This window comes from Peromyscus maniculatus, chromosome 23 (assembly GCF_049852395.1).
Source record: "Peromyscus maniculatus bairdii isolate BWxNUB_F1_BW_parent chromosome 23, HU_Pman_BW_mat_3.1, whole genome shotgun sequence".
NCBI lineage: Eukaryota > Metazoa > Chordata > Mammalia > Rodentia > Cricetidae > Peromyscus > Peromyscus maniculatus.
In genome coordinates, this window is record NC_134874.1 from 46,009,806 (window position 1) to 46,019,268 (window position 9,463).

Sequence of the window (9,463 nt, forward strand, 5' to 3'; positions counted from 1 at the left end):
TGGATAGAGTGCCTCTCATCCAGAGCCCAAGAAACCCTGTGCAGGGCCATCTGCCACAACACAGGAAAACAAGCAAATGACCTCCACCGCCCGTTACCCACTCTCCACACGCACAGAAATCAGCTGAAGCCCCACAGACCTATCGAGAAGAAAGAATTTCTCAGACAGCCTCACTGACCTTGACAGAGTAACTTTCTACAAACTATATCAAACTCCCGCTGAAAATAGGCCAATCGTAAACAGCAATGGCACAAACAGCCAACACCTCAGCAGAGCCCAGGGACTCGGGGCTATCCCTCCAGCCGCTCTAGAGGCTGAGGCCGGAGGGTTGAGTGTTTAAACCTGAAGGCCTACCTGAGCTACAGGATCAGTTCCAGGTCAGCCTGGGTCACTTAGGTAGACCCTGTCTCAAAAGTGAAGTAAAAAAAGAGCTGGAGGGATGGCTCAGTCGGTAAAGCGCTTTCCTCACGAGTGTGAAGGACTTAAGTTCAGATCCCCAGAACCCACATAAAAAGTCAGGAGCAGGGACAAGGAGATGGGATTCTCAGATAACTGGATCCCTGGAGGTTCAAGGACCTGGCTAGCCTGGCCTACATGGCAAAGCTTCAGACCCATAGAGACTCTGTCTCAAATGAAGAGTTAAAGGCACCTGAGGACCAACACCAGAGGTTATCCTCTGACCTTCACACTTGGGATGGGCACACATGAACCTGGACCACCGCTCCTGACCCTAGGAATACACAAACCAGAAAGCTGAGTATGTGTTGTGTGGCAGAGCACTCCTGGCCATAAACAGGGCTGTGGTCTGTCCCCAGCACCACAAAATGAAATGAAAATGAAAGAGACTGAAGACACACAGAATGCTTGCCTAGCAGGTGCAAGGGCCCTAGATTCAAGGACGGGCTCTATAAAAACATACAAAAAGGATAATAACCAACACTTGGCTATACCTATCTTTATATCAGACACCACAGAAGATGTCTCACCCATTTATCTTTTGGCCAAAAGCTATTTCTAGAACTTACAGCCTTCCACAATGCCACAGTTCTGGCTGGAATGTGAGTCTTTCCAGTTTGGTTTGTTAGCTTGTTTGTTTGTTTGTTTGCTGAGATAGAGTCACTTGTAACCCATGCAGGCCTCAAACTCAATATACATTAGCCAACAATGACTTCTGAACTTCCGATTCACCTGCCTCCACCTCCCAAGTGCTGGGACTGCAGGCATGAGCCACAAAATTCAGTTTATGTAGCACTGTGGACAAAACCCAAGGCTTCATGCATGCTAGGCAAGTACTCCACCAAGTGAACCACATGCCCCCACTGTCCATATCTTAATGTCTTTGAGGACACCAAGGAGGCCTAAACAAGGCCACAAAGAGGCTACCAACCTCATCCAGCAGCCCCACTGACAGGCAGGACAACCCAGCAAGGACACAGTTAAAGACCAGCTCCAAGCCTTCCCACGGACCCCTCTGTGGGACGAGCTGGAACCCTATCTTTGTCTCTGTGTGGCCTTAGGAGGAATTCCAAGTCCTGCGCAAGAACTCCACTGTGGGGCCATTTGACCCGGTCACTGCACACTGGGCAGCAAGCGGATATGACCTGGAACTTGGGAACCACATGACCTGCCTGCTCATGGCCAGAGCCAACAATGGGTAATACAGGCCATAGAAGAACAATCCCCTTAATACCGTTGCACAGATGTGTCCATCTGCAACTTCAGGAGTGGAATTTTCCAAATACCCTAAAGTGGGAGATAATGAAATGAATCATCATGCAGTCATGATATGGACTTTCAGACATATGTTAAACCGGGGTTGAAAATAAGTTGGATTTTTTTGTTTTGTTTTTGTTGCTTTATTTTGACACAGGGGCTCACGACTGAGCCCAGGCTAGCCTTAAACTCACAATTCTCCTCCCTCGGCCTCCTGAATCTGCAAGTAATTATTACATACAAGGAAAATAGCAGGTCAAATTGACTTGTTGGTTATTTGGGTTTTTTGTTTTTTGTTTTTTGTTTTTTTGTTTTTTTGTTTTTTTTTTCTCGAGACAGGGTTTCTCTGTGTAGCTTTGCGCCTTTCCTGGAACTCACTTGGTAGCCCAGGCTGGCCTCGAACTCACAGAGATCCGCCTGCCTCTGCCTCCCAAGTGCTGGGATTAAAGGCGTGCGCAACCACAGCCCGGCTATTTGGGTTATTTTTATTACATTTATTTGTGTGGGGTAGGGGTGGGGTAGGGGTGGGGTAGGGGTGAGGGGTGCACGTGCATCACTATGCCTGTGGGGAGGTCAAAGAGGGACTTGGAGGAATCAATTTTCTTCTTCCATCAGGTGGGTCCTATGGATCAGACTCAGGAGAAAGGGGGCTGATTGCTCAAGCTCCTGCCTCAGTGCCCGCCGTGCCGTGATAGAGCATCCCTGCAAGCTATGGCTGTGGGTGGGTTCCTTTCCTTTGCTTAATAACAAGCATGCATGCACGCACGCACGTGTGTGTCTGTGACCCACTAAGCTTGGAGCTTAAAGGAGAAGAGATCAAATCAGTTCAAAGTGTGAACGAGATGCCACACCCCATGGCTGGCTCGAGTCAACTACATATTACCAGGCGAAACAGAGACCTGCAGCCTCCCACGGCTATGACTGAACTGAGACAACATGAAGCTCCGTTGCTGCAGAAGGAGCCTTAGTCATGTGGCCACATGATATAGACATCTATAAACATTTCCAAAGCAGCCCCTCTCCCAGGTGTGAGATGAGTCAAAGCCGAATTGGTCTTGGGAGAAGATCTTATTGGTCACAGTGTGAACAAATATGCTGACCTCAGGGCACGGTGGTGCAAGACCCTCATCCCAGCACTAGGGAGACAGAAGCAGGCAGAGCTCTGAAAGTCCAAGGTCAGCCCAGTCTGCATAGAAAGACCTTGTCTCAAAAACAAAACAAAACAAACAAAAAAAGCCCCAAGAACTAAGTTTCAGAATACGGCCCGCTATGTAACAAATTAAAAATTGTGTATCAAATGAAAGACAGGTTTTATCATCTGCACAGACCATAAAACCGAAAAAAATAGCCAAAGAAGTGAAGCTTTGTCTGTCTTCACTATTAGACACTTGGGACTCCAAAGCAGGGGCCGTCAAGATGGCCCAGTGGGTAAAGGTGCTGTTGCCAAGCCTGATGCCCTGAGTTCAATTCCTGTAACCCACATGGTGGAAGGAGAGAACAGACATCCTCATGTTATCCTATGACCCCCACGTGAATGCCATGGCACACACACCCCACACACATAAATATAATAAAAAAAAATTATAACAGAAAGAATCCAAAACTTCTTTTCTAGCATCTCCAGATATCCAATACAAAAGAAAGGAAGGAAGGAAGGAAGGAAGGAAGGAAGGAAGGAAGGAAGGAAGGAAGGAAGGAAGGAAGAAAATAATGTTGGTATAACTAAGAAACACTCATTGTGCCTTCCCCAACCCAACCTTATCTAAGTCTGTCCATTATCTTTATGTGTGTGTGTGTGTGTGTGTGTGTGTGTGTGTGTGAGAGAGAGAGAGAGAGAGAGAGAGAGAGAGAGAGAGAGAGGGAGGGAGGGAGGGAGGGAGGGAGGGAGGGAGGGAGGGAGGGAGGGAGAGTCCTTCCTCAGAAGGCACTCACCTTGTTTTTGAGACAAGGGTCTCTCACTGGGACCTAGGGCCTACCTGATTAGACTGGATAGCCAGCAAGCTCCAGGGATCCACTTGTCTCCACCTCCCTGGCTTCAAAGGCGTCACCACATCTGGCTTTCTGTCTTGGGTGTTGGGGTTCAAGCCCTCAATCTTGAGTGGCAAGCACTGCACCAGCTGAACTCTCTTCCCAGCCCCTAGGTCTGCTTTCTGTTGCTGTAACAGAGTACCTGAGGCAGGCTAGCTAAAAGAACCAGAGGTTCTTGGGCTAGGGAACTAGCTCAGTATGCTTGTTTACCGTACACAAGACACTGGTTTTCATCCCCAGTGTTGCATAAACTGGGTGTGCTGGTGTACACCTAACCCAGCACTCAAAAGGATCGGGAATATGAGGCCTTCCTCAGCTGTTAGAGCCAGCTTAGGACACAGAACACAGAGGCTCTGAAACTTCCAAGTCCATTTGCTGGCTTCAGTTCAAAGGTGGTAAATATGCAGGTGTGTGCAGAAGGGGCAAGACCAGCCGCACTTTGCAACAACCAGCTCTAGGGAGAGTTAATCCAGTCTCTGAGATCGAGCACTCACTCAAGTGAAACAGTTTTATCTCTTAAGATCTGATCCCTTAGCCGGGTGTGTGCACGCCTTTAGTCCCAACACTCAGGAGACAGAGCCAGGAGGATGTCTGTGAGTTCGAGGCCAGCCTGGTCTACAAAGCGATTTCCAGGACAGGCTCCACAGAGAAACCCTGTCTTGAAAAACAAAAACAAAAAAAGAAAAAGAAAAAAGGCCCACCTCTCCCTCTCCAGCCACCACGGAGGCCATCAAGTTTCCACGTGTGGCCAGGCATGCTGGCACACACTTGTAATCTGAGCCTTCAGGAGGCTGAGGCAGAAGGATTGCCACTTGTGCAAGGCTGACCCCAGCCACATAGTAAGTTTCAGGGAAGCCTGGGCTATATAGAGACACTTTCTAAAAAAAAAAAAGCATGGCAAGATGGCTCAGCAGTTCAAGGAACTTGCCAAAGAAGCCTGGAGACCTGAGTTCAATCAATTCCTGGAACTCATATAAAGTTGGAAGGAGAGAACCAATTCCACAATGTTATCTGACCCCCCCCCCCACGTGTGTGCTGAGGCATACAATAAAAATAATAGATATAATAATAATCTTTCAGGGCAATCAAATCAAATCAAAATGCACACAAGATATTAAAGACCAGATTTTTTTTAAAAAAAAAATGCAAAATACCTCACAAATAATGTGTTCAGATGAACTACATCCTGAAATCATGTATACGAAGTATTAATGAAAATATACTCTTGTGAGGTGTGGGGACACCTAGCCCTAATTTCAGCACTCAGGAAGCTGAGACTGGAGAATTAAGTTCAAGGCAAGCCTGGGCTATACAGTTAGATCAAGGCCAGCCTGGGGTACATAGCAAGATTGTCTCAAAAAACGATAAAGAATGACCAGCGCTCCAGAGCCAGACAGATCTCTGTAAGGTCAAAGGACAGCCCGGTCTACAAAGAGGATTCCAGGCCAGCCAGGAATTCCACAGAATGACCTGTCTCAAACAAAACAAAGCCGAAAATGAAAAAAGAAACCAGGGCTCAGCGAGGACCCCAGAGACTCAGGTACATAGTCAGCTCCTTCTGAGTTCTGGGCCTCAGTTTCTCCACCTAAAAAGAGGAACTATCTATTCCTCTGCCTTGCCTTGAGAGTGGACAGCAGGTGCGTGCAAAACCCTTTTTAAATGTTACCACGGAGCCCCACAAGGATAGAGCAGTTCCCCCCGCCACCCCCGCCCTGCTGGCGTCGCAGAATGCTTTCTAAGGATCATCTCATTTAATCCTCCCGTGGTCCCTAACTCGCAAATGGGGAAACTGTGCTCTGGACCGATGAAGCGCCTCGCCCAAGGGATAAAGGAAACGCGGAGAATCCGCTGCGTCGCGCGCAAAAGCGGGATGATAATTTCCACTCCATTACCAAGACAGTGCTGCCTGGTTCCTGGGTTGTTCTAGCCCCGGGCAATGGGGTCTGTGCATCGAACCCAGTTCTCCAGGCAGTAGGAACAGGAAAGAGGGGCCTCAGCGCCCTGACCCTTGTCTACCACCTCCCAGCTCCGCTGCTCACCTTGCGTATTTGGTTTTCTGGAAATCCAGCAGCCTGGCCAGAGTGAACATCGCCGCGGTTCCATCAGCGCCCAGCCCCGGGCTGGGACGCGGGAACGCAGGGAGTCGCTGCAGGAGGCGCAGCAGGTTGGAAGGGCGTCGGATTCTACCGCAGCTCCAGGGCCCTGAACAGACCCGATCGGCTGCCCCTGGAGCCCGAGCCCCCGAGCCTGGAGTCTCGGGATAGCAAATCCCGAGCAGATGGTGGCGGGGGCGGGGCGGGGGCGGGATATGGGGCGGGGGGGGGGGGGACGACGCTGCCAATCGTGCGACTGGGAGGTCCCCTCCCTCCTGTTAGCGTCTCCCCGTGTCCCCTCCACCCCATCGCTTTTTCAGCAAGCATAAGACAGCTTGAACTAGACTGAACCGCCCCTGTCACCGCTTGTCATCCAAGGCAGCGCTTCAAGCCACAGGGGACGCTTGGGGACTGGACCAGGTGGCACCCTCAGTCTACTTGTTGCTGGCTCTTACCCCTGTGCACCTCTGAGAAGCCTGTCAATCCTGAATCCTTCCTACTACCCAGGACTTTGTGACTCTAGGAATTGTCTGTCCACACACACACCGGACCCAAAGACGGGGACACTGCAGCAGGTCCAGGATCTTCACCCCCAAGTCCATCTTCACATCTTCAAACTCCAGCTTTCCTTTTATTGTTACTTTATTCCATTTTAATACATTTCATTTTTATTCTATGTGTGTATGTGTGCATGTCCGTGTAAGGGTATGTGCAGTGCATGTGCCTGGAAGTCCGAGGTGTAGGATCTCCTGGACTGGAGTTACTGGCAATTGTAAGCCAAATGAAGTGGGTGCTGGGACTCGAACTCCAGTCCTCTGAACCAGCAGCAAGCACTCTTAACCGCTGAGCCATCTCTCCGGCCTCCTACATTTATATTATATTATATTAATCATGCACTTGGAAGTCAGAGGACAACTTGCAGGAGTTGGTTTTGCTGAGCCATCTCTCCAGCCTCCTACATTTATATTATATTATATCATATCATATCATATCATATTATATCATATTATATTAATCATGCACTTGGAAGTCAGAGGACAACTTGCAGGAGTTGGTTTTGTCCTAACACCATGTATAACCTGGGGCCAAAATTCAGGTCTTCAGGTTTGGTGGCAAGCATGTTGACCTGTTGAACCAGCTCACCAGCCCCCAAATTCAGCTTTCTGCTTTAGGGGACCTTGTTTGGGGGACACAGGAATCCAATCTGCCTGTGGAAATTTTGAACACCCCTGAGGGAGCTGCTGGAGGAAAGATGGTCTTTTGATTTTCAACTTGATGGGATCCAGAATCACCAAAGACACAATATCTGGGCACGTCTTCGAGAAGTTATATTGGTTAGGTTGAGGTGGGAAGGACTACCCTAATGTGGACTGTACCTTTCCCTGGGCTGGGGATAGCCTTGAATAATAGAGAGAATTCGAACTCAATGCCAGCATTCCGGTCTCTCGGCTTCTTTTAGTTGCTGTTGTTTTTCAAGACAGGGTTTCTCTGTGTAGCCCTGGCTGTCCTGGAACTCTTTCTGTAGACCAGGCTGGCCTCAGACTCAGAGATCCACCTGCCTCTGCCTCCCAAGTGCTGAGATTAAAGATATGCACCTCCACCACCTGGCATCTCTCTCTGCTTGACAGACAGTAGATGCAATGTGATCAGATGGGTCCTCAAGTGGATAGGAAGTCCTCTCCTCCTTAATCTTAATCAACAGCTTCCCCAGCTTGAGTCCACAGTTTCCAGATCATTTTAGTTAATTTATTTTTACCCAGTGCTAGAGAGAAAACCCCGGCCTCACCAATGGTAGATGGACATTCTATAGCTAAGCTACAACTCCAGTCCCTTTTTATTTTTTATTTTGAGACAGTCTGGCTAAATTGCTCAAGCTGGCCTTGAGCTCACTCTGTAGCCCAGGCTGACCTTGAACTTGCAATCCTTCTACGACTTCAGCCTCCTGAGCGGCTGGCATGTGTCTGTACTGCCAGGCCTCCTCCTTCTTAGAACAATGTTTGTTTGGTGTCCTGTCGATTACTGAGAAAATGCCACCCACACCCTCTGCATCCAGGGAGCCAGAACAAGAAACAAACTGACAAAAGACTGCCTGAATCACCTCTGTTTCCCACATGTTGGCTCAGAGTGGGCACACACGGCCCTGTCTGGGCAGGACCAGAGGGTTATCGGTAAACGGTGGGAGGAGATCGCGGCAGGAGTGGCAGGAAGTGGGAAGGGGTTAGGGGAGAATGAGAACGCTGAAGGAAGAGGCAGAAGGCAAGACCCTGGGGGACTTAGGAAATAAGGCCGGCCAGCCTCAGAGGTTAGCTTAGAAGCTCAAGAAGATGTCTAACATAGTCATCCCAGCACTTGGATACAAAGGCAGGAGAGGCTTAAGTTCAAGGCCAGCCTGGACAATTTAGTAAGATCTTATCTCAAAGGAGAAGAAATCAAAAGAAAGCAGGACATATTACTCCAGTAGAAGACCTGCCTAGAATCTCCCTCCCAGTGAGGGGCCGGGAGAGTGGCTTATCAGTAGAGGGTCTACCTAGCATGTGTGAGACCCTGAATTTAGTTTTTTGGAGAGAGAGAGAGAGAGAGAGAGAGAGAGAGAGAGAGAGAGAGAGAGAGAGAATTAACAAAAATGCCACAATGAAGCTCACTACTCTTTATGCTAACTTCAAAAACCAATTCTAACAATGAGGCGGAAGGAATGGCTGGAAGGCCTGTGAACAGGTGAGGAGAAGGCATGTTCGGCTATATCCTCATGTATCCTAGTTGGGATGAAGCTGCGTGTTCATTTGCAGTTCATGGTAAAATTGAGTAACAAGGCCAGATATGGTAGTTAACGCCTGTAATTCCAGCATTCGGAAGGCTGAAGCAAGAAGGTCTTGCATTTGAGACTAGCCTGAACCTCATAGTAAGACAAGGACAACCACGAAGGAACAAAAACCCAGAGTGCGGGACTGGAAATACACTCAGTGGGTAAAGTTCTTGCCATGCAAGCATGAGGACCTGAGTTCAAATCCCTAGCACCCATATATAATCTGGGTGCAATGATATCTATAATGCCAGTTCTTGGGGTACAGAGACAGTGGGATCCTGGGAGCTTTCTGGCCAGCCAGCCTAGCCCAGCTGGTAAGCACCAGATCTAATGAGAAACCTCATCTCAAAGAATAAGGGAGAGCCTTTAGTCCCAGCACTCGGGATCACCTAAGGCCATCTGCATATCAGATTTTACATTACAATTCATAACAGTGGCAAAATTACAGTTATGAAGTAGCAACTATGAAGTGGGAAACAGCAAGAAAATAATTTTATGGTTGGGGGTCACCACAACATAAGAAACTGTATTAAGGGGTTGAAACATTAAGAAGATTGAGAACCACTGCTCTAGAAGAGGACACTCAATGTTGGCTTGTGACCTCCATGTGGACAAACACACACACACACACACACACACACACACACACACACACACACACGCACGCACACAGGCACCCCCCCACACACACAGAGTGAGCCAGGGTTATGTGGCCATTGTGGTATGGTATGAATGGAGGATGCTGGGATCCAGGGGAACCAAGACATTCCTAAGGGACGCAGCTCATGGAGACAGGCTCTATGCATTTGAATCTCATTTTCTATAC

General features: G+C 48.7%; 1 protein-coding gene across 4 annotated transcripts in view; it reads right to left on the reverse strand.

Annotated features, from left to right (window-relative positions):
• Positions 1 to 6,181, reverse strand: part of Mmd2 (monocyte to macrophage differentiation associated 2) — a 49,234-nt gene extending 43,053 nt beyond the window's left edge. For 2 of the 4 annotated variants that reach the window (XM_042268528.2, XM_076560232.1), the window contains exon 1: positions 5,781 to 6,007. In XM_042268528.2, coding sequence (XP_042124462.2) covers positions 5,781 to 5,830 — 50 coding nt within the window. In that variant the 5' untranslated portion in view covers positions 5,831 to 6,007. Of the gene's footprint in view, positions 1 to 3,689; positions 3,870 to 5,780 lie in introns of all 4 variants that reach the window. The other 2 variants (XM_076560231.1, XM_006992677.4) reach the window with 2 other exon arrangements.
• Between the last annotated feature and the right edge of the window lie 3,282 nt (positions 6,182 to 9,463).